Source organism: Felis catus, chromosome D4 (assembly GCF_018350175.1).
Source record: "Felis catus isolate Fca126 chromosome D4, F.catus_Fca126_mat1.0, whole genome shotgun sequence".
NCBI classification, from domain to species: domain Eukaryota; kingdom Metazoa; phylum Chordata; class Mammalia; order Carnivora; family Felidae; genus Felis; species Felis catus.
Window position 1 is genome coordinate 50,491,402 of NC_058380.1, and position 26,093 is coordinate 50,517,494.

Sequence of the window (26,093 nt, forward strand, 5' to 3'; positions counted from 1 at the left end):
ATCAGCCTAAAGTGAATACCTTTCATAAGTCACTGTCCAGGATTATTTTTACCAGATGAGTTTTCCACACCTTAATTTATTTTCTTGTATTTTTTCCATTATAAAACTTTTATGGCTGAGATAATTTTATTGAATACGTCCTCCTTTTCAGACATCAGAAAATTTAAATTCCTCAGCAGAGTTTCCAAGTCATGACCTTAATGAGAGTCCCAAAGAAATTGCTTTCTGACTCAAACTTAATGTCCATTCAATCTGTGGGAGTTTCTTCACTTGGTTCCTCACTCTGAATTAAATCTGACTCATCATTCATGCCTGTATCATCTGAGGCTGTGGAAATCATGTCCGTTGTTCTAGATTTTGACAATGTGTCTTCTTTTTTCAATTCCGAAGATGTAGTACCCCAAAATGTGCTGCTGTCAGCACTCTTAGAAAAAGATGTGTCTGATACACCTTCTGACGGGTGGAAGTAAGACAGAGTTGCCAGCTCTGGGTTGACGGAGTATTCGGTTAGAACTGGACTTTTATAACTGAAAAAGAAAACAGGTATCAAGAATTATTCCTAATTACATACATTTGCAGCTCAACTCAATTCAGAAAGGCATCACAAAAATTGAAACAATATGGAATTGGAATTCTGTCCAATTACTTGGTATAATGCCATATAAATAAATAAAAAATGTTAGACCCTAAGTAGATGTGCTGTTGAGAACAGAGGTCATAGTTCTTTTGTTCCCAAGCTAGAAAAAAGAATGCATATCTAAATTCTCTATACCCTTTTCAATTGACTAGTGTTATTTTTATCTCTAGATGACTAAAATACTAGGGAAAAATTCTCCCTGAGAGACAGCCCCATGCTCCTTTCTGAATAGAGGAAATGGAGCCTAACCTCGTATCTTACAGATAAATTTGGGAGCTGCATTTCCTAACAGCCTACTAAAGAAAGGAGGGTGTGAGCTTCATATCACACCTGTTACAAAGACTCCAGAGGTCTGCAGACTTACCTCATTGTCTTCACCTTGTACAGCAAGGCACTGCTGATGGCCAAGATGATGACAAAAAGGAAGAGGGTCATCAGGGAGATGCCCAGCATTAATTTTAACTTGATTTCCTGTAGCTGTGTCATGTTATCTTCATTTATGGCATTCAAATCAGAGTCTGAGAAGAAAGAAAGAAAAGGCAATGGGAAAGAGTAACCGAGTCCAGCATGTTTCCTGGAGAAGTAAGGATAGCAGAGCAACTGCAGAAAAGCGTTCGCCATCCAGAGTAGTCACTACTCACGCCCACTACTCATATACCATGCAGAGAAGACTGTAGGCTCCATCCTATGGCTAAGTGCCCTTCACTTTTTTTTAAACCTTCACTAGAGTCCTGGAAGAGCTGTTCTTAGCTCCATTTTACAGGATCACAGAAGTTTATGAATTTGCCCATGGCACCTAGCTATTAAGTGGCAAAATCTGGTTTCAAACCCACATTACCAGGTGCTAAAATGTGTATATAGGAATCTTCCTCCCTGACTAATAAAAACCACTGGAAAGATGACTATTGAAAATATGATGGACTCACACAACAGGGGTTAGTCCTTCAGCAGAGAAAGAATTTTACTGTTGGGAACTGCATTGATTTTTCTCTGATGCCAAAAGGATGGTGTACTGAGGTTTAAGAAATGAATTTGCCATTTTATTACTGAGATCAAACCTAATGTATATGATGTTAAAAAAAGAAATGAAAACCTACTGCTTTCTAAAATAAGTTATGTGATAAAAATCATGTCCAGACCCAGAGCTATCAAAGATATCAAATCTATTGATGAAAATATAACTTTACTGCCAAATTTTATATTTTCCCGAATTTATGCCTCACTTAATAGCCATTTATTTAATGCGACTTTAAATGACCATGTTGTTATTTCTCTCTTCTCCCAGCTTTCTCCCACCCAAAACTTACAAAGGTTTTCATTATTTGTTAGGTAATGATGTTTTGGATAAGCAGTGACAAGCTCCCACGTCTGTATTCTCTCATTCTGTTAATTGTCAGAGTACGATCTTAGACCAAGTAGAGTGAAATGTACAACTATCATTGATTATCTTGACTTCAAGGCAGATTACTTTGGGAATAATCAAACAAATGATGTTGAAATGGGCTGTGCTCCTGAATTGCTTTGCTACTCCTTAAAAGGTTTTTTATAAAGAGGTGTACTTGTAGTACATTTTGTTTTTTGAGGTGATGGTCAAAACTAGAGAAGGGTTTGGAATTCTCAACCACTGGACATTATGACAAAGCTAATTACAAGTATGGACAGGTTTTCTCTCTCAGCCTCAGTTCTCTTGTCTGTGAAATGGCGATAATACCAACTTCATGGAGTTGCTGTGAAAACTGACATAATGTATGTAAAGCACCTGGCATGTAATAGGTACTAAATACATGACAGAAAATAAATCGTGCCCAATCTAATTAGTTGGAAAGACAAAGTATTTCTAAGGTAATGCAGCCTTTGTCATTTCTATATACAATTTTTCTAAACAAAGAATTCTCTTCATTCTCTTTAAACACTGCAAGGCGAATGGCTGTATTTATTACAAATAATCCAATGCAGAAGAGAGTTGTCAGGACTTAGATGTATTACCAGGTGCAATTTTTTCCCAGTAGTTTATTTGTAGGACAGAGGTTTTGGGGGTAAATTAATGTATTGCCTTATTGTGACATTTTCTATTGAAATCAGTTCTTTTACTCATATAAATACGACTAATCCATTAATGAAAACTACAAGACTGCATTCAGCAGCAGGAATTTTCTCATTCCTTGCTGGTGGGAATACAAAACAGTATAGCCACTTTGGAATTCAGTTTGGTAATTTCCTACAAAGCTAAACAGTTTTACCAGACAATTCAGCAATCACGGTTGTTGGTATTGACTCAAATGAGCTGAAAACTTATGTCCACACAAAGACCTACATATGAATGTTTATAGCAGCTTTATTCATTATTGCCAAAAATTGGAAGTAATCAAGATGTCCTTTAGTAGGTGAAAGGATAAATATATTGGTACAATTTATTGTACATTGTCCAATTGTGTGGACAATGAAATGTTAAATAGTGATAAAAAGAAATGAACCATCAAGCCACAAAAATACATGAGGAATTTTAAATGCATATTAACAAGTGCAAAAAGCGTTGTGAAAGTCAATATACTATAGTTACCAACTATAGAACATTCTGGAAAAGGCAAAAATATGGAGATGGTGAAAAGAGCAGTTGGTAGCCGGGGATTAGTGACAGAGGGGATGGATTGGTGCAGCACAGGGGATTTTTAGGGCAGTGTAACTACTCTGTATGATTGTAATGGTGGACACATGACATCATGCATCTGTCAAAACCCACAGAACTGTACAACACAAAGTGTGGACCCTAATGTAAACTATGGACTTCAGCTAATAGTAATGTATCAACATTGGCTTGTAAATTATAAAACGTACTAAACCAATGCAAGTTGATAATGATAGGAAAAACTGAGTAGAGGAAATATAGGAGAAATCTGTACTTTCTGCTCATTTTTTTTTTCTGTAAGCCCCAAACTGCTCTGAACTTAGAGTCTATCAATTAAAAAAAAAAAACTGTGTTCTATATATGATTCACTTGCCTACTCCCCCATTTGGTTTATCTGTTTTAGGAATAGAAGTTATAAAATGGGAAAATAAAAATAGCCCTCTCCAACATGGTACCTGGAGAATAATGCTTAGGGACAACTGCTTCTCTAAAACAGCAACTGTCCTCTCTGATATAGTGTTAGCCACCGTGCTACCCTTTCACATACACTTCACATTACTGGGGAAAACACTATTGCCACACAGTGAAGTCACACACTACAATGTGTGCTGGCATTGATGCATCCATTTAATTGAAGTGTTTTGTGCTTACATGGAATTGGGTGAAATAATTGATCTTTTTCCTCAAGCTCCTCAGCTGTTGGTGTTGCATTTAAAGCTGTTAAAACAATAAATTGGCGTTAAGGTAAACAAAATTAACTTCCTAAAATTACTGTGCGTGAGTTTAATATGTAGAATTTATTCTCATTATTCATGACACTTATGTTCCATAAAGTCATGTGAACACTGAATTAGTGAATACTAAACTGCTGCCCCTAGGGGAAATACAAGGTTAGGTTGCTGTGAACCTCTGGTCACATTTTCATCAACCAACCAATACATAACCTTGTTTTCTCTGTGCTTCTGTTTAATGATATTTTATTTAATATATATTGTTGATTCATTAACAGTGAATTCATGATTAACAGCATCATAAATATGCCTGTTATCTGACACATATTTTCTCCATAAGGTATATCACAGCCTTCTTGTGCTTAGGAATACTAACCAGTATCTTAATACTACACTTAGGGGCCATTTTAATTAGCAAAACCACCAACAAAATGCACAAACATGCAAAACACACAGCACTAAGTAAACCACCAAAAGGACACTTAATTACAGTGTAAAAGCTAAAAAAGGGAAGGCAGAGCGTTGCCTTCCTTGTTTTACCTCAGTTGGGAACATGGAGTGTCAGGCAATTAAAATTTTTGCTGCTCTGGGCATGTCCACAAGCGACCACGAAAGTAATTTGGGGGGTTACAAATACTCTTTAGATGTAGGTAAATTCACAAATACAAAATCTGCAAATAATGAGGATCAACTGTGTATGTATATATTTCATGTCTACAATATATGTGTATGGCATATGTGTATGCATACATGTGTATGCCATATGTGTATGTATATATTTCATGTCACATACAATATATGTGTATGCCACATGAATTAAATTTACTCATGTGTGCATCTACATATGATATATACATTTATACATGCATATATATCAATGCACATTACATTTATTCATGTATGCCTATATGCTTTTGACATATGCAATACATATTACATATGCATTTTGACAGATGCTTGCATATATTTTGATATATGCTTTGCATTTATTCACACATTTCCATGTGCTTATGGGCAAATTGCTTCAAACACAGAGAGGGACTATATTGAGCAAGAGCCTTACTTAAAATTTTTAATCATAAATAAATTGAATGACAAGGCTGCAATATTTATAGGAGAATAAACAATTAGGAGAGGGAATCAGAAAATGCAGGACACGGTCAACTTTGTGGTTTTGATTTGCATTTGCTATTATGTATGATAATGGCAGCAAAATGTTGACTTATTAATTCTTAATTAATTCTAATATTAATCCTTAATATTAGAACTGACTCATTAGAACAAAATTACACTGGTCTTGGTTTTCTTGCATAAGACTTTAGAAAACCAAAACAGTTTCTCAGCTACCTAACGACTATCAGTTTACCTTTAGCTAACATTGTCCAAAATGCAGGCTCATTTGGACGGTTGGTTCGTCCTGTTTAAAAAACAAAATAGAACAGGATAACTAGGTAAGGTGAGTTCGCTTTAGTAAATTTAGGATAGAACATTTATTCACTTTTCTGTTGGTCATGTAACAGTTATACTTTGAGCTCCTACCATGTTCCAGACCCTGTGGTCAGCACTAAAGTTACAAAAGTGACAAGACATGGACCTTATGCTGAAGGAACACACCCTCAGTTTGGGAGACAGACAAAAATCACTATTCGTTATGTTGCAGGATAACGGGGGCTTCAATAGAAACACACAAGTGGTGTGCACATAGAAACCAGCTGCAAAGGCCGGAAACTCTTCGAAAGGGAGACGATGCTCCAATGTAGTCTTAGAGGACTAGAAATTGTTTGCTAGGCAAACAAGGGAAGAGTGAGGTTATTTCACTGTGAACAAAGTCAGAGCCGTGAGCAGATTTGGTGAGTTCTAAGAGCCTCAGGTAGTCTGAAGTGAAGAATGTGGGTGGGAAATGGGACCACAGAAGAAACTTGAACCTTTCCCAGGGGTTAGATTGTTTCAGATTTAAACGCCTGGTTTAGTAATTAGAACATGATCCCAAACCTAGTAGTAAATTACTAAAGATATTTAAGAAAGGATATCACTAGGATGATTTTCTAGTTCTAAATATATAAAAAAGATGACTAAGTTGTTTGTTTTAGTAGTGTTAGAGATGCAAACTAATTCACAACAGTCATGTGAGAAACATACTTGGATTGCATGAACTGGAGAAAATAGGGTTTCATGTAACGACAGGTCCATTGTCTTCAATTAGACCACTTGTTCAAGACCTTAGAGGAGAGCCATCCTGGGGGTTATGTTTTCACAAATATTTCATAAGGAACAATATTATCAGCAGGAGAGATAAATGATGATTTTGATTTTGAAACCTCTCACTACCAACCACCCCCCACCAATAATTTTGGGAAACACTAATAATTGACTCTAATTAGAAATAAATTTATTCCTCAAGCAGATAGACACTTGTACATTATTATTTTTAAAATAATATTAAAATGTATTAAATATATTTATATGTTGAATATAAATATAAGTGTAATACATTTTGTTAAAATAGATTTTATTTTAAAAAGAGCTCACACCCTCTCCCTTCATCAGGTAAATCTAAAAATGGACTCAGACTTCCATTGTTTCAAAGATTTTCAAGTGACTTTAAATTGCAGCTGTGTAAGTTCTTTATAGCACGCTATTACTTTATGAGACATCCAGAGTAATGAGACTTAAATTAAATCATATAATGATATGCTCCAGGTATGACTAATGTGTAGAAACTTTAATACTTCGATATTGTTTTTGAGGGGGTTCAGTAGCATGTTCTTCACTGGTGGCTTTCCCAGGAAATGATGTAGTTGTTTCATTGAGGAGTTTATCTAGGAAAAGGGATAATAAATTATAAGCACATACAAATATTGACAACGTCTGTGATTAGGCATATTTTTTAAGCTAAAAAATGGAACATAGAAGAAAAAGAGAAAGATGTTGACATTTTTCCTGAGATATCGTAAAGGAGGGGAAAGACGAAGGCATTGAAGAATAAAGTTTTGGGAAAATGGGTTGCCCGAGAGGGGATTAATACGCCTATAATTTGTGGGAAAGAGGAAAAGCTGGTACTGTGGGGCCAGAAGCTTCTTTTAGAGGTAAAAGAGGTAAATACCAGATGGTATTCTGAGCAGAACTTGAAGTGATACTATCAGCCCAGAACAGCTTGGTTGCTGGTCAGTGTCAGGACGTGGAAGAGGAAGGTACATCAGTATCCTTGTAAATGGGAAGCGTTCCCTTTACTATTCAAAACAAAATCAAGGGTTTTCAGGACTGATTTACTATGTATTTCAGTCTATAATGTGCCCCTCTTCTGGAGGAATGTCAGTAAGAGTGTATTTGGCAACAATTGTGACCCGAGACGTTTTCCACCCCTCCCCACCCCCCATGGTGGCCATTTCAGTCAATTTTGTTTAATGCAGGTGCTAATGAAGTTCCACACGAAGTACAGGCAATCTCGCTATAGAAAAAGTTCTACATAGAGACAGAGTTAATTCGGACTGAGGCTACCAACAGCACCATGACAGGTACCTTGTTGGCAAGAAAGCTATGGAAAAGAGAATCTGTTTCCAGACTTGACATGATTCAGGCAGGACTCCAACAAAATTGGTAAGTAATCCCCGAAGTCTGCTATAGAACCCTCATACTCTATTTTGGCAAAAAATCATGTGGATTGCCCCCTTGCCCTCACAGTTCTAGTTCCAATTGTTAGTCAAAAATTTTCTGCAGAGTTCCAACTCCTTGAGGGGCTTGCTCCTCTAGAATGTCCCTACCATGTTAGCATATCTCCTTCTGTCAGATCCCCATTTTAAATGGCAACAATTTCTTATCCCTATCCAACTTTCTTTGACAATACTCTGGAGACCTGAATTGTAGGAATAGCAATTAGGTTTTGCAATTTCTTTCATGGGTCCTATGGTCCTCAAAAATCCATCTCTTAAGGAATTTGAGCTACTTGGTCTAAGACCTGCCTTTCTGTCTCTTGTCCCAAACAACTTAAGATGATGTTTGGTGTATACAAACAAAAGTGAGTGATTTGTTTAATTAACACATGCCCTTGTGTTTAATTGTGCCCATGTGTTTAATTAACACATGCCCTTGAAATGTCCCTAATTTATTTCCCAAGGTTTGGAATTGTTCAAAATATTCCATTATTATCAAATAGCTTTTATTAACAATTAGGTATTACTGAGTCTGGCTTTTCCCAATATTAAAGTTGCCAGAGCCAGACACGTTCTCTCTTCTCTATTTAATTTTATCCTCTTTTCCTTGTCTTCTGTTTTATGCTTGGGGGTTTTATAGATTTGAGCTGCCAACACTTCATGGTGAAAGATATGTATATCTTTAAACATATACATATAGATATGTATATGTACTTTGGAGACTGTTAATGGCCTCCAAACTCACATGCTGGCAACAACTTTATTTAGCAAATTCATTATGCTTGGTGGAAAGACACAAAAAAGAAATAAGAACATTTGAAGTTGGAGGTATAAGTAGAAAGGAGTAAAAATGTGGGCTTAAGAACGACATACTGTTTTATAGAGCTATACATTTAGTCACTTATCTTTCCATGAAAACTAAAAACATGAGGCTAAGAAATGCAAGAACCTCCTTGACTTCTAACTATTAGTGCAAGGGGTATGGAGTCTCCTTATTTTGGAGGTAGGATTCTCTGACACTAGCTCCACTAAGACCTTTTTCCTACTTGATACTCTCTAGAGCTATTTTGAAATCTTGCTTTAAGGGCTCTTCCTATTTGCAGTGGTGGTTTTCACTACTTTCAGTACTTACAGTTTCTTAGAGCAAATTGCAAATCGGTTGTTGCTCTCACAGATATTTCAGACTGGCTGCCATTTACATTTTGCGTTGTGAACACATCTAAAAACACAAGATCAAATATTTTCAGCAACTAGCTAAGTTACTTCTTGTTCCTTTAAATTTTTCTTCATCTGATTTTTTTTCTTAAAACAAAGGTACTAATTCCAAGAAAAGAATAATAAAGTATTTGAGATATTCTTCATCTACAAATTGTGGAAATGGGGCATGGTTTAAAAATAAAATTCATAGGGGAAAAAGCCAAATTGGTATCCTGATATTAAATAACATTCCAAGAGAAATTATTGAGGAAATTATAACAAGTGCTAAAGTAGATTTGTAGGTGTATATTATTATCACTGTATTGATATAATCAAAAGCCAAGTAAGAAGCATTCGTTTGCCCCTGAACCTTCTGTTAGATTATAGAATAGCTTAAACAGCATATATTTCAATAACAATAACAATCACAGTCTCCCATACATGTTCACATTTACATATGTACATAAAGAATCTTGCTCTTAAAAGTTGTCAGTGGGGTTGGTTATAATTCAAAACCAATGGATATATCCACCCAGAGTAAGAGTAGATTGGATCAAGATGGCTGACTGAATCATTGACATATGAATATATATACATGTCTCTTTTTTCCAAAATCTCATGAAATGACAGAAAATCTTATATGTACGTGAATACATATGTGTGTTTAGTACATACACATCTATTCATTCGTCATACCACTCAGGCTTACACTCATGCTTACACATACACACACATGCACACACACACACACACACACACACACACACACACACAGTCCCATTAATGTATCATGATTTTTGAGGAATTTTTGAGCTAGATCTATGGAAAAATGTAGCAAAAGGAAGCAAAAGCCCAACATGTATGTTGTAAGTTATGAAAGTATAGAAACTAAGACACAGTGGTATTTTTACAGGGAAAGACAGATCAAAGAAACAATAAAAAAGGTAGCAACTGACCCAAGTTCAAATGAGAGTATATATTAAATGGGTTTCACATAAGTAGGGAATTGGTGTTCAATATTAGGCAATCCTCCTTGAAAAACACAAAGTTTCATGCCTATTTTATGCCATATACAAAGATAACTGATTTAAGAACTAAAAGTTAAAGACAAAAATATGAAATCATTTGAAAAAATAGGAAAATAATTTATCTTGGATTGAATAAGACCTATCTAACCAAAATACAAATTTTTTAAAAAAATAATCAACATTGATTTCATAAAATTAAAATTTTTCTCTGTGATTAAGATACCTAAACAGGTTTTAAAGATAAGCAATAGCCTGGGGGGAAAATACCTGTTAACTATTACTATAGCAAAAACAATTTGCTAAACATAAAAGAGCCCCTACAAATACATGACAATACAACCTGATAGAAAAATGGGCCATGGATATGAATAGGCAAATCATAGAAGTAGGAATAAAAATATCCCAAAAATACAGAGAAAAATGCTCAACTTCATAAGTAATCAGAATGCAAATGAAAATAGTCATGGAAAATTCTCATTTATATTCACAAAATATGGTTAACAATTTTCATTGTAGGTAAGATTGTGGAGCATTCTTGGAGGCTATAAATTGGTAGATGCTTTTTGGTAGTGTCTGGGTGGCTCAGTCGGTTAAGCGTCCAACTTCAGCTCATGTCATGATCTCACGGTTTGTGAGTTCAAGCCCCGCCTCGGGCTCTCTGCTGACAGCTCAGAGCCTGGAGCCTGCTTTGGATTCTGTGTCTCCCTATCTGTCTGCTCCTCCCCTGTTCACTCTCTCTCTTTCTCTCTCTCTGTGAAAAATAAAAATAAAACATTAACAAATAAATAAATAAATAAATTGGTAGATGCTTTTTGGAGGGCAATTTGGTGGTATCTATCAATATTTTTAAAGATTCATTTTTTTTATTCAGCAATGTCCAGTACTCGGTATCTATCTAAAGGGAGATACACTTAAGCATATATGAGAAGAATGTCCAAGGGAAAAACTGCACATAATCTAATTCTTTAAAAAAGATAGTGGCTCAATTATGGGACATCATTTTCTGGAGTACTAGGTATCCACCTAGTGGATAGATGTGAAACCAGCTCAAGGTGTTAAATGAGAAAAGTAAATCTTGACACATTTTTGGTAAGATTTCATTTATGTTTTGTATGTATTTGTGTGTGTAAGAATGATTTTTTTCTTTAATCAAAGTTATCATCAGGCTCTTGATTTATACCCTCTGGTTAATTCCAGAGGTACATCCTGAAAGGGGAATGGTTGAACCATGTGCACACCATAGTGGCGGTCTGATCCTGGACAGATTAGATCCCACTCCTCCTGACTCTGCTTTTGGTAGCTATGAAACCTGGCAATTGACCTCTCTGAGCATCAGGTGTTTTTTGCACCTACAAAAGACAGATATTGATTCATCAAAGAGAAAACAGAAATACAACTCACGCATTATTGTTATCAAAGTACTTGAGTGTATATATTTGTACATGTATATATATGTCTATATCTTGATTGTATTTCTATTTTTAATTTGATTAATGTTAATAAGAATTCCAAGATAATTAGATTTAATCTTAATTTTTTTATTTTTCATTTTTAAAAAGTTTATTTATTTTGAGAGGGAGCAGGGGAGGGACAGAGAGAGAGAGAGAATCCCAAGCAGGCTCCATGCTGTTAGCACAGAGCCCCACATGGGGCTCGAACCCACAAAGCTCAAGATCATGATCTGAGCTGAGAGCAAGAGTTGGACGGTTAATCGACTGAGCCACCCAGGCACCCCTGTTTTTATTCTTAACAAGAGTTTCTTAGGAACTTTTCACTTTTTAGAATGGTGGACCTTACAAGGAGATGGAAAGAAAGCCCATATGAGTAATGATGAATAAACTGAAGTTTGATGGACCTTCCAAACATCTTAAAGTCATCTTGACATGAATTGAATTTTGCCCCCCCTCCAAAAGTCTGAACCCCCAGTACCTCAGAATGAAACCTAATTCAAAATAGGGTTGTTGAAGATAAAATTAATCAAGATGAAGTCAGCTTCTTAGTCTGGCCGTCTTGGACAGGGCTGGGCAGGGTAAGGTGGGGTAGGGTAGGGTAGGGCAGGGAAAAAAAGATGGAGTCACCCTGGAGTAGGTTGGGATCCTCATCTGATATGGTGTCCTTACAAGAAGATGGAAATGGACAGAGAGACAGAGCAAGAGTGCCATGTGAAGATGGAGGCAGAGATGGGAATTCGTGACAAGCTGAGGAATGCCTGGGGCTACCAGAAGCTGGAAGAGGCAAGGAACGATCCTTCCCTAGAGGCTTTGGGGAGAGTATAGCATGACCAAAACTTTGGTTTTGGATTTCTCGCTTCCAGAACTGTGAGAGAATAAATTTCTGTTGCTCTGAGCTACCCAGTCTGTGGTACTTTGTTTTAGCAGCCCTAGAAAATGGATACACACCTCCAAAGAAAGTTTGGTTAACAAAAAACCATACGATTAGATCAATTGCAAATCACCAGAATGCCACGTGCCCTCTGTTAATTACAGACCATTATTGAAAGAATCTTGTTAAACTTCATAGTGTCTCATGAAAACAAAGTGATAGAAAATAAAAATTTCATTTTACACATGGAAACATTTAGAAGGTAAATAGGAATTTAAGATGTAGGAAATAAAATGATAGAGTTTTAAAAAGAGTTAAAATAAATCAAACCAGAATAACTAGCTTTTGCATATGTATTGCTATAAACTTTAAAGACTTACATTGTTTTATATCTTTATAATAATTGCCATTCTTCTCATTAGCAGGAGTATCCACCTTATTTTCCGGTGGCTTATTTTCTGGTGGGTCCTTATTTTCCGGTGGTTTATATTCTGGAGGTTCCTTATTTTCTAGCGGTTCCTTATTTTCTGGTGGTTCCTTGTTTTCCAGCGGTTCCTTATTTTCCATCAGTTCCTTGTTTTCCAGCGGTTCCTTATTTTCCGGTGGTTCCTTATTTTCTAGTGCCTGTTTACCTTGTTTTTCAGGTAGCATCATTTCCGATAACATCATGTCCCCAGACTCTGTAAAAAGCATGATCAGAAATATGTTGAGTTCTTTTACTACTTTCCCCTTTTCAGCTACATTTTTTCACAAAGGATTTGAGGCCGAGATTTAGAATGTACATTATGCCATACTTCCAATGATAAACTTTACATCGACCTCTAGAAAACTGTCACATATCAATTTTCTAGGGTAATGGGTCATCTTATCTGCTATTTCTGTAAAATCTTTAAATACTTACTCTCACCATCATTATGGGAAGTCATATTGGGGAGCTGTGAGGAAAAAACCCCAGATACAAAAATATACAATATAAAATTCATTGGGAAATGATATGATTTATCCAGTTATCTACTGTGTCTCCTCAGGGTTTCCTTTCTGTTGCCCAGCAGATCTGACAACTAGCTAGGTCATTATGATGTCACTGCCAAGTGGAGGTCAGAATGTCGGGTAGGAGTTTGCAAAAGCTTTGTGACTCAATCTGACATCTATTTTATCTTTGGTACTCTGGTGGTTTCTAGTTTTTTAAAAAGAAACCATTATCAGACTTTCTTTGAAAATTAAGAAATATATTTTCATGAAATAATGTGAATTGTTAGTCCCTGGATTTTAAAGAACCATGAATATTGTTGCTAACAAAATGAGAACATGCTTTGGTTTTCAGAGCATTACAATATTATGTGTTCTTTTGGATAGCTGCAGCAAAGTATCTGTTAAAAACCAATTAGAGATACCAAGATTCAAGCCATATGCCCTGCCAGTTCTGGTTCATGGACTACCTTAACTATAACTCTTTAGGAAAAGTGTTTTGAAACTCATCATATATATATATATATATATATATATATATATATATATATATATAAAACCTGTATCCTTCATGAAATATAAAATATTTGTTTTCCTTAAAACATTTTTATCAATGAAACCCACCTTTACCTCACATACTGATTGAAAAAATAATCTAGGACCTGGGGAAGATGGCGGCGTAGGAGGACGCTGGGCTCAACGCGCGTCCTGCTAATCACTTAGATTCCACCTACACCTGCCTAAATAACCCAGAAAACCGCCAGAAGACTAGCCGAACTGAGTCTCCATAGCCAAGCGCAGACGAGAGGCCCTCGGAAGAGGGTGGTAGGAAGGGCAGAGAGGCGGTGCGCACTCCATGGACTGGCGGGAGGGAGCCGGGGCAGAGGGGCGGCCCGCCGGCCAAGCAGAGCCCCTGAGTCTGGCTTGCAAAAGCGGAGGGGCCGGATGGAGTGTGTTCCGACAGCAAGCGCGACTTAGCATCTGGGAGGTCATAAGTTAACAGCTCTGCTCGGAAAGCGGGAAGGCTAGAGGACAAAGGGAGGGAGAGTTGCTGAGCCCCCGGATGACAGAGCTCAGTTTGTTGGGGAACAAAGGCGCTCACCAGCGCCATCTCCTTCGCCCATCCCCCAGCCAAAATCCCAAAGGGAACCAGTTCCTGCCAGGGAACTTGCTTGCACCACGCAACCCCCCAAAGCTGTGCTTCTGCGGATCCATCCCTCCAGCGGCAGGTCTGACTCCCTCCCGGTGCCACAGGGACCTCCTGAATCGGACCTCTGAAGGATAAGTGAGCTGAGCCTGCCCCTCCCGCCCCTGTGCACCTTGCCGATCCACCCTAGCTAATACGCCAGATCTCCAGCACCACAAGCCTGGCAGTGTGCAAGTAGCCCAGATGAGCCACGCCACCCCACAGTGAACCCCACCCCTAGGAGAGGGGAAGAGAAGGCACACACCAGTCTGACTGTGGCCCCAGTGGTGGGCTGGGGGCAGATATCAGGTCTGACTGCAGTCCCGCCCACCAACGCAAGTTATTCAAGACAGCACAGGGGAAGTGCCCCGCAGTCCTGCACCACTCCAGGGACTATCCAAAATGACGAAACGGAAGAATTCCCCTCAAAAAAACGTCCAGGAAATAACAACAGCTAATGAACTGATCAAAAATGATTTAAAGAATATAACAGAAAGTGAATTTAGAATAATAGTCATAAAATTAATCGCTGGGCTTGAAAACAGTATAAAGGACAGCAGAGAATCTTATTGCTACAGAGATCAAGGGACTAAGGAATAGCCAGGAAGAGCTAAAAAATGCTATTAATGACCTGCAAAATAAAATGGAGACAACCATGGCTAGGATTGAAGAGGCAGAGGAGAGAATAGGTGAACTAGAAGATAAAATTATGGAAAAAGAAGAAGCTGAGAAAAAGAGAGATAAAAAAATCCAGGAGTATGAGGGGGAAAATTAGAGAACTAAGTGATTCACTAAAGAGAAATAATCTACGCATAATTGGTATTCCAGAGGAGGAAGAGAGAGGGAAAGGTGCTGAAGGTGTACTTGAAGAAATAATAGCTGAGAACTTCTCTGATCTGGGGAAGGAAAAAGGCATTGAAATCCAAGAGGCACAGAGAACTCCCTTCAGACGTAACTTGAATCGATCTTCTGCACGACATATCATAGTGAAACTGGCAAAATACAAGGATAAAGAGAAAATCCTGAAAGCAGCTAGAGATAAACATGCTCTAACATATAAAGGGAGACCTATAAGACTTATGACTGATCTCTCTTTTGAAACTTGGCAGGCCAGAAAGGAATGGCAGGAGATCTTCAATGTGATGAACAGAAAAAATATGCAGCCGAGGATCCTTTATCCAGCAAGTCTGTCATTTAGAATAGAAGGAGAGATAAAGGTCTTCCCAAACAAACAAAAACTGAAGGAATTCATCACCATTAAGCCAGCCCTACAAGAGATCCTAAGGGGGATCCTGTGAGACAACATAACAGAGACATCGCTACAAGCATGAAACCTACAGACATCACAATGACTCTAAACCCATATCTTTCAATAATAACGCTGAATGTAAATGCACTAAGTGCTCCAACCAAAAGACATAGGGTATCAGAATGGATTAAAAAAAAAAAAAACATCTATTTGCTGTCTACAAGAAACTCATTTTAGACCTGAGGACACCTTCAGATTGAAAGTGAGGGAATGGAGAACTATTTATCATGCTACTGGAAGTCAAAAGAAAGCTGGAGTAGCTATACTTATATCAGACAAACTAGACTTTAAATTAAAGGCTGTAATAAGAGATGAAGAAGGGCGTTATATAATAATTAACAGGGTCTATCCATCAGGAAAAGCTAACAATTATAAATGTCTATGTGCCGAATACGGGAACCCCCAAATATATAAAACAATTAATCACAAACATAAGCAACCTTATTGATAAGACTGTGGTAATTGCAGGGGACTTTAACACTCCACTTACAGAAATGGATAGATCATCTAGACACACGGTCAGTAAAGAAACAAGGGCCCTGAATGATACATTGGATCAGATGGACTTGACAGATATATTTAGAACTCTGCATCCCAAAGCAACAGAATATACTTTCTACTTGAGTGCATATGGAACATTCTCCAAGATAGATCACATACTGGGTCACAAAACAGCCCTTCATAAGTATGCAAGAATTGAAATCCTACCATGCATACTTTCAGACCACAATGCGATGAAGCTTGAAATCAACCACAGGAAAAAGTCTGGCAAACCTCCAAAAGCATGGAGGTTAAAGAACACCCTACTAAATAAAGAATGAGTGGGTAAACCAGGCAATTAGAGAAGAAATTAAAAAATATATGGAAGCAAATGAAAATGAAAATACAACAATACAAATGCTTTGGGATGCAGCGAAGGCAGTCCTGAGGAAAATACATTGCAATCCAGGCCTATCTCAAGAAACAAGAAAAATCCCAAATACAAAATCTAATAGCACACCTAAAGGAATAGAAGCAGAGCAGCAAAGGCAGCCTAAACCCAGCATAAGAAGAGAAATAATAAAGATCAGAGTAGAAATAAACAATATAGAATCTAAAAAAACTGTAGAGCAGATCAACGAAACCAAGAGTTGGTTTTTTGAAAAAATAAACAAAATTGATAAACCTCTAGCCAGGCTTCTCAAAAAGAAAAGGGAGATGACCTAAATAGATAAAATCATGAATGAAAATGGGATTATTACAACCAATCCCTCAGAGATACAAGCAGTTATCAGGGAATACTATGAAAAATTATATGCCAACAAACTGGACAACCTGGAAGAAATGGACAAATTCCTAAACACCCACACGCTGCCAAAACTCAATCAGGAGGAAATAGAAAGCTTGAACAGACCCATAACCAGCAAAGAAATGGAATCAGTCATCAAAAATCTCCCAACAAATAAGAGTCCAGGACCAGATGGCTTCCCAGGGGAGTTCTACCAGACGTTTAAAGCAGAGATAATACCTATCCTTCTCAAGCTATTCCAAGAAATAGAAAGGGAAGGAAAACTTCCAGACTCATTCTAGGAAGCCAGTATTACTTTGATTCCTAAACCAGATAGAGACCCAGTAAAAAAAGAGAACTACAGGCCAATATCCCTGATGAATATGGATTCAAAAATTCTCAATAAGATACTAGCAAATCGAATTCAATAGCATATAAAAAGAATTATTTACCATGATCAAGTGGGATTCATTCCTGGGATGATCAAGTGGGATTCATTCCTGGGATGCTGGTTCAACATTCGCAAATCAATCAACGTGATACATCACATTAATAAAAGAAAAGATAAGAACCATATGATCCTGTCAATCGATGCAGAAAAGGCCTTTGACAAAATTCAGCAACGTTTCTTAATAAAAACCCTCGAGAAAGTCGGGATAGAAGGAACATACTTAAAGATCATAAAAGCCATTTATGAAAAGCCCACAGCTAACATCATCCTCAATGGGGAAAAACTGAGAGCTTTTTCCCCGAGATCAGGAACACGACAGGGATGTCCACTCTCACCACTGTTGTTTAACATAGTGTTGGAAGTTCTAGCATCAGCAATCAGACGACAAAAGGAAATCAAAGGCATCAAAATTGGCAAAGATGAAGTTAAGCCATCACTTTTTGCAGATGACATGATATTATACATGGAAAACCTGACAGACTCCACCAAAAGTCTGCTAGAAGTGATACATGAATTCAGCAAAGTTGCAGGATACAAAATCAATGCACAGAAATCAGTTGCATTCTTATACACTAATAATGAAGCAACAGAAAGACAAATAAAGAAACTGATCCCATTCATAATTGCACCAAGAAGCATAAAATACCTAGGAATAAATCTAACCAAAGATGTAAAAGATCTGTATGCTGAAAACTATAGAAAGCTTATGAAGGAAATTGAAGAAGATATAAAGAAATGGAAAAACATTCCGTGCTCATGGATTGGAAGAATATTGTCAAAATGTCAATACTACCCAAAGCTATCTACATATTGAATGCAATCCCAATCAAAATTGCACCAACATTCTTCTTGAAACTAGAACAAGCAATCCTAAAATTCATCTGGAACCACAAAAGGCCCCGAATAGCCAAAGTAATTTTGAAGAAGACCAAAACAGGAGGCATCACAATCCCAGACTTTAGTCTCTAATACAAAGCTTTAATCATCAAGACAGCATGGTATTGGCACAAAAACAGACACATAGACCAATGGAATAGAATAGAAACCCCAGAACTAGACCCACAAAAGTATGGCCAACTAATCTTTGACAAAGCAGGAAAGAACATCCAATGGAAAAAAGACAGTCTCTTTAACAAATGGTGCTGGGAGAACTGGACAGCAACATGCAGAAGATTGAAACTAGACCACTTTCTCACACCATTCACAAAAATAAACTCAAAATGGATAAAGGACCTGAATGTGAGACAGGAAACCATCAAAACCCTAGAGGAGAAAGCAGGAAAAGACCTCTCTGACCTCAGTTGTAGCAATTTCTTACTTGACACATCCCCAAAGGCAAGGGAATTAAAGGCAAAAATGAACTATTGGGACCTTATGAAGATAAAAAGCTTCTGCACAGCAAAGGAAACAACCAACAAAACTAAAAGGCAACCAACGGAATGGGAAAAGATATTTGCAAATGACATATCAGACAAAGGGCTAGTATCCAAAATCTATAAAGAGTTCACCAAACTCCACACCTGAAAAACAAATAACCCAGTGAAGAAATGGGCAGAAAACATGAATAGACACTTCTCTAAAGAAGACATCCAGATGGCCAACAGGCACATGAAAAGATGCTCAACGTCGCTCCTCATCAGGGAAATACAAATCAAAACCACACTCACATATCACCTCACGCCAGTCAGAGTGGCCAAAATGAACAAATCAGGAGACTATAGATGCTGGAGAGGATGTGGAGAAATTCGCACTGTTGGTGCGAATGCAAATTGGTGCAGCCGCTCTGGAAAACAGTGTGGAGGTTCCTCAAAAAATTAAAAATAGACCTACCCTATGACCCAGCAATAGCACTGCTAGGAATTTACCCAAGGGACACAGGAGTACTGATGCATAGGGGCACTTGTACCCCAATGTTTATAGCAGCACTCTCAACAACAGCCAAATTATGGAAAGAGCTTAAATGTCCATCAACTGATGAATGGATAAAGAAATTGTGGTTTATATACACAATGGAGTACTACATGGCAATGAGAAGGAATGAAATATGGCCTTTTGTAGCAATGTGGATGGAACTGGAGAGTGTTATGCTAAGTGAAATAAGCCATACAGAGAAAGACAGATCCCATATGTTTTCACTCTTATGTGGATCCTGAGAAATTTAACAGAAACCCATGGGGGAGGGGAAGGAAAAAAAAAGAGGTTAGAATGGGAGAGAGCCAAAGCATAAGAGACTGTTAAAAACTGAGAACAAACTGAGGGTTGATGGGGGGTGGGAGGGAGGGGAGGGTGGGTGATGGGTATTGAGGAGGGCACCTTTTGGGATGAGCACTGGGTGTTGTATGGAAGCCAATTTGACAATAAATTCCATATATTTAAAAAAAAAGAAAAAATAATCTAATATTTAGGTAGTCAGAAAAGGGCTTAATTATGTTGTTATACTTATATTAATAAAATTAATAATATTATCCATATTTTTCTCATATAATAGCTTATATAATAAGAAATAGAAGCCTAAATCAAATGGACAGTATCAACAATATTGTTCTTCGTGATATTAAAGGATCACTTAACTCCTCCTCTCTCAATTTTAATTATTATTGATAGATAGCCTCTCGGCATTAGAGAATATTCCTAATTAAAATTACAGAAGCATCAGGAAAAACTAAACAAATTTGAAAAGACTTGAAAGTTTTTTCAGCAAAAAGAAGGCTCACAAATTAATTCCAACCTGGTGTCTCTACTGGGCATACCTGACGAACTAGAGGGGCACCTGACTAGGAATGTAATTGCCTAAGTGGATGAAGGGAAGCAGAGAGGACTTACCCTGAAAGAAAAGATGGTCAAGATCAAAGTTGGTCCTGTTTACAGCACTGTTTTCTTTAGGCTCTCTGGCCCATTCTTCTGAGCAATGGGAGGGGGAGAAGAGATGTGCATAAAGGGCTCGAAGGCCTCTGCAGTTCTTTACTTTGGTATCTAACAAGGTGCAAACATAGAAAAGGAGACACAGCTGAAGTCGGCACGCACCAGGTTGCTGTAGACCATCACAGTTTTGCATGATGGAGCCCAGCCGTGATGAAACTCAGGAGACAGAGGTTCCCGGGGTGGGGGGAGAGATGGCGTCCAGTGGAATTACCAGTTGTAGCTGGTGTGGCAGAGAGAAGGAACCAGCTGGAGAAACAGGTTGACTACGGTATGCCCAGAGTATGACACACTGCATGGCACATTAAGTGCTTGAAAATGAATTCAGGAATCACTTACCTGCCACAAGTCAACGAAGTATTTCCTAATGACACAAACAAAATTGTGTTTTTGTCATCTATCTTTCTCTCTTCTAAATCCTTGTGCATTCCCAGGACGGTTATGTTTATTTTCTGATGTGACAAACCCTCTCTACAGGTAGTGGAACTGGCAGAGTGCAGCTATGGCAGATTTTTTAAAAACAATGTGTTTGGTGAAACTAAGTTAAAAAACAAATTCCAATTGTCTTTTGTCCCATGATCAGTACTCTTTTTACACAATATTACTAGGTGTTACAGGTTGAGACACGCCTCCTCCCCCGCATTCATATGTTGAAGTCCTAACCCCCTAGTACCTTGGAATGTGACCATGCTTGGAGATGGGGTCACCATCTATGTGATCCATTAAGAGGAAGTCATACTGAAGGAGTGTGGGCTCCTAATGCGATATGACTGGAATGCTCATAATAAAGGGAGAGCTGGACACAGACACATGCAAGGAGAATGCCATGTGAAGTAGAAGGCAGAGATTAGGTGATGCAGTAGAAATCAAGGAACGCCGAAGATTGTCAGCAAACCACCCAAAGCTAGGAGAGAGGCGTGGAACAGATTCTTCCTCCCAGCCCTCAGAAGGAATCAGTCCTGCCGGCACTCTGATCTTGGACTTCGAGACTTGAGGACTTGTAGTCAACACATTTTTGGTGTTAAAGCTGCTCAGTGTGCCCTGTTACGTCAACCCTAGCACATTAATACTAGATAAACTCCTTTGGGTTCTTGGGAAGATGTTAGGAAAACTAAAACTGAATATCCCCTCTTTGGATGTCATCATCATTTTAGGCTGTAGTTAACCTTTCCACAAATGTAAATACTCTATTACCCAAAATAGAGCCTTTTCCTAAAACAAGACAAAACAAAATAAAACAAAACCCCGCGAGTGTACATTGACTTTTAAAGGTTGCCCTGAAAAGGAACCATTTCTAATACCAAGAATGTCATTAGATATAATTCATAACCTCTGATTATGTTCTAGTTCCTAAATGTTTTCATGTTTGTTGACTGTGTCTAGATTACAAGCTCCTCTCCTATTTTGGTGTTTTCTCCTGCAAGAGCACTGAACCCAGAGTAAGAGGACATATGTTTGGGTCTTAGCTCCATCCCTTCCTACCTGTGTGATCCTGGACAAGTCAGCTCCTTCTGACCCTGAATTTGCTCATCTGGAAAATGGGTAAATTAAATATTGCACCAAGTAGGTATTTGAGTCATTTACTGGGTTGAATTTTATTCCTGAATGTATTTACTTCAAAAATTTCTATACAGATCATTTTTCTTCATGCCTAAAAGGATTAGAGGTGGTAATATTTTCATATATCCAGTTTTTTAAGAGGCAAAACATATCAGTTTCCTACTCAGAAACTTAATATAAGTAGACTAGGTAATAAAGTAGAAGATACACAAATATTAAGAAATGACCCAATATATATTTTTGGAGACTGTCAACTCATCCTGATCTTTTAAAAACATGTTTATTTATTTTGAGCGAGAGAGTGAACATGAGCAGGGGAGGGGTAGGGAGGAAGAAAGAGAATCCCAAGCAGGCTCCACGCTATCAGTGCAGAGCCCGATGCAATGTGGGGCTTAATCTCACAATCAACCATGAGATTATGACCTGAGCTGACATCAACAGTCTGACACTTAACTGGCTGAGCCACCCAGGTGCCCCCTAATCTTTGACAGACTCTATTAAACACCAGTAAGTTCCATAAAGCACAAATCAGTTGTTGCCATCCATGAACATAACCACCAAAACCTTCCTTAAAACATTAATTTGAATACTTAAATCTGAATAATAAATTCACCCACTGCATAAAAGAAAGTATTTGTTGATGTTAAACACTTGGATTTAAAATTAGATCTTTCATTCATGGCATAATAGAAGATGCAAGGAAAGATTGCATGTAATGTGGACATGCTTAAATTGTTTAATTACGTTGCTAATTAAACAATTACAATTAATTGTTACAATTAATTAAACGTAGTTTAAATGCTACGTTTAAAACTTCCAGTTAACCTATGTCATAAGGACATTGCTAATTAACGGCTATCCAATGATCCAGAGAAACAGGGTGGGTGTATTAGAACAGAAGGGCCAGAACATTGAGGTTACTAAGAAAAGAGCGGAAGAAGAGATTTACAGTGGGGTCTGGGAGTTTAACATTTCAAAGCTGGAGCAGGGCAGTGTGGTAATGAGGTCCAAGGGCATGGTTTCAGATTGCTAAATTAGATTAGAGGAAAAGAGCATTGGCATTGGGATGTCACGTAAACTGAGAGACCAAGCTGTTGTATGCACTGCCCATGTGGCCAAGGAAGTTCCCTACAAGAGGAACAAGAGGAAGTGGGAAATGGGTGCCAATGGGTGAATTAGGGCAGGTTTGGAGGATGACAAAAGGTGATGATGGTGGATGGGTGGTAGATGGAGGGCTAAATGGTGTAAACCCTGAAGGACAGATGGTATTTGAGAGCAGGAGTCAAGGTCTTGAATCAGCTAGAAGGCCAACCCCACCTCAAGGCACTGATATATGCTGGCATACAGAAGATATATCAGAAGGGCTTCTAGAAGGCTGCAGTGAAGAGCCAGACCTCAGAGCTTGTGCTCAAACTGGATCTAGATGTTGAATTTATAATTTAACATTATAAATTATAATAAACTCATTCTCCTAAACTCAACATCTAGAAGACATCCAACTTAGTGAATATTCATAACTTTTTTGGGTCATTTGCCCTATTGTTTGTAATTTGGGTTGTTTCCAGTTTTCCTTTTTATAAACAATGAAGTAATGAGCATAGTTATGACTAAAATTTTTTCAGCATTTATGATTATTTCCTTTAGAAATTCCTAAAAGTGGAATTTCTACCTTAAAGCATATGAACATTTTCCAGGTTCTTGATGCTCATTATTCCATAGTCATTTTGGATTTTCTCTGCCCTAGCCCTAGAACCAACCATTTCTCCAAGAATTCCAGGCTCCAACAGCCCATGCCAGGACATCCTCTCCCACCATGGATTCCCTCCTGACTCTGATTCGGTTCCCACTCCTCTTACTCCAATGCCCTCTTCACCTTGCTTGAGCTCTGGGCCATTGTGACTCCCTCCACCCCACCCTGGCACAGATGCCTACTGTGTTTAACCTAAGGATTTAAGGATGGGTATTTTCAGGAAGACGAAGAGGGAAGTAACAATGTAGTTACCTTGAGATTTAGTGGGTTCAGAAATATTCTGTATTGCTGAACACTATCCTCTCTTACTTTCTTCTCAGTGATCACCTTCGTCCCAAATCCTGTTCTAATTCCTTTTGCCCCTAGCTCATATCTTTTCATTCAACTTGGAGTGATTATCCATGTTCACATCTAAAAGGGAATTCACACAGTCAAAAGACCAAAGATACTAACTAGTCTTTTAATGAAAACTAGAGGCCTCTAGATATAGATTGAAGTTAAATGATTTGCCCTCCAAGTGGGAATGTGAAGTGGGCGTGTTCGAATGTAACTGGGAACCTGGGCAGTGACCAAGGCTGACTGAACAAGTCATTATAACATTTACACTGATTTTATGTGATCTTTGTTTGGCCCATCTTATCCCAGAAAGGATTTTAGGAAGTGTATAAGAGGCACAGGATATAACTGGAGAGCATAAGTAAAATATGGGGGTGAGGGTTGGGAAGAGAAAAGCAAAGACAGGGACCCAGTTAAGCAGGAAACAGCTTAAAATGCAACTGTAAAGTTCCATGATCATGTTCAAGGTTGGCATACAATTGCTATTCTTCATAGCAAGCAATACAAAAAAACAATCTTTTCGTTACATGACCCACGGTGTTGAGAGAAACAAGGAACTACTTCTCAGAGGACGGACATCTATTCTGGGTGTTGGAATCGGACAGGCTTATTTTCTCTGTGATCTACTTCCCTATTCAGCTGCATGCGTGCTCCATGCTGCCTCCTTCATGGGGCCATAGCTACGGAGATGCTCTTTCAGCCCCTCAAATGTGCCAAGCCTGTTCTTGCCCAAGGGTCTTTCTCCATGCTGCCCTCTTTGCCTGGAGGTCTCTTTCCCTTCTACCTGCTTGGCTAACTCCAGACAAACTTGATGGTATAAGTCTAAATGTGCTTCCCCCAGGGAAGCCTTTTCAGACCCAAGACCAGGTCAGGTTTTCCTGTTCTTACGGTACCTTGAGCCTAGTCTGTTCTTACAGTGCCTTGAGCCTATCCTTAGAGAACTTGTCACAATCCTAAAGAAACCTTTGCCTGTGTATTTGCTTCCTGAAAGTCTTTCTTTGCTAGAATATGAGCTCTGTGAGACTCTGTGTATCTCGTTTACTGCTGGATCCCCAGACCCTAGCACATAGGAGGTGCAAAAATAAATGTTGCAAAAAATATTTGTGAGAGGCTCCTTAATGAATTTTATAGGTACAATGTCTTGTAACAACCCATTTTATAAGCTGAAGGTCTAAGTAGTTTGGGGACTAAGTTGGGAATGTTGGCAAAAGGCCATCTGCATGAAAACTCGTGGGGAATGTGCTACAGGCCTACTAGGATTGTGCTGTCATGTTCCTGTTCCACTAATGGAACAAAGAGAGCCCGGCAGTGGCCACTTGCACGTGACTCTTACAGACCTGCCCACTCTGGTCCCTCGGGTTGTCCTTTCATGCAGAGAGGGCATCAGGCAGGTGAAGTGAGGCAACACAAAGCCACAGGTGCAAAGTTTATTATTTGTACTGACCACCCTATGCGACAGGTCTCAGAACCTAAGAAGCCCTGAAGACATAACCTCTTCAGTGCATAAGTGAGACTCTTTCCCTTATGGTCTGATCTTTTATTTGCTACCCAGCTCCCTCCCAGCCTCCTCCCTGACCTTCTTGCTCTGCACTGACTCACCATTTACTTTGAATGCATGTGCTTTTCCATATGAGGATATCATATTAATGAGAAGCGTTTCCTTTGTCAGGGCAACTAAGGGAGACGCTTGCTCAGTTCAGCCTCTGCTGAGACGTCAGACTCCTGCTTGGCCCTTGACTCACCTCACTTGTGTAGATGCAAGTAGATTAATACTCTGTAGCTTTCTGTTCTATTCGCCCATGCCCTGATGACAAATACTCCTGCCTCTGACGTAATCCACTTTGTAAATGCCTACTAACTAAAATGAACGCATTCTGTTCTTCAGCGTCAGAAGTGCCCCTCCAGATTAATTCTGCAAAGTAGTTGCACCAGCGACACCCAGGAAAGCCTGGTGGGTCCTTACCTTGTCCTGGTTCCATTCCAGCTGCTCTGAATGGGCATCTAGCTCCTCACAAGCTGCTCTACTCCTTCCCAGGTGCCCCGAAAGGGCCGCCGCAGGAGAGGTGTGTGGTGATTAAGAGTCCTGGCTTTGAGTTGAGTCTGATGATCTGAGTTTACATCTCCACTCTCTGACTAACTATTGGTTTGACCTTGA

General features: G+C 38.5%; 1 protein-coding gene and 1 long non-coding RNA gene across 5 annotated transcripts in view; one reads left to right on the top strand and one right to left on the bottom strand.

Annotated features, from left to right (window-relative positions):
- LOC123381800 overlaps window positions 1-21,846 on the top strand; it is a 32,030-nt gene extending 10,184 nt beyond the window's left edge. The window contains exons 2-3 of the long non-coding RNA XR_006589243.1: window positions 7,405-7,591; window positions 21,676-21,846. This is a non-coding gene — a long non-coding RNA (uncharacterized LOC123381800). The remainder of the gene's footprint in view (window positions 1-7,404; window positions 7,592-21,675) is intronic.
- On the bottom strand, window positions 57-26,093 carry EQTN (equatorin). 4 transcript variants are annotated; one of them, XM_023242372.2, is made up of 9 exons: window positions 25,902-26,093; window positions 20,197-20,346; window positions 12,572-12,871; window positions 8,777-8,863; window positions 6,724-6,813; window positions 5,361-5,411; window positions 3,915-3,980; window positions 1,002-1,155; window positions 57-527 (listed from the first exon to the last, which is right to left on the bottom strand). In XM_023242372.2, the coding sequence occupies exons 1-9, from the start codon at window positions 25,915-25,917 to the stop codon at window positions 248-250; spliced, it is 1,194 nt and encodes a 397-aa protein (XP_023098140.2). In that variant the 5' UTR covers window positions 25,918-26,093; the 3' UTR covers window positions 57-247. The 4 variants fall into 4 exon arrangements, with proteins under 4 accessions (XP_023098140.2, XP_006939255.4, XP_019671620.3 ...); XM_006939193.4 differs by lacking the exon at window positions 25,902-26,093 and adding an exon at window positions 23,610-23,693; XM_019816061.3 differs by lacking the exons at window positions 20,197-20,346; window positions 25,902-26,093 and adding an exon at window positions 13,099-13,261.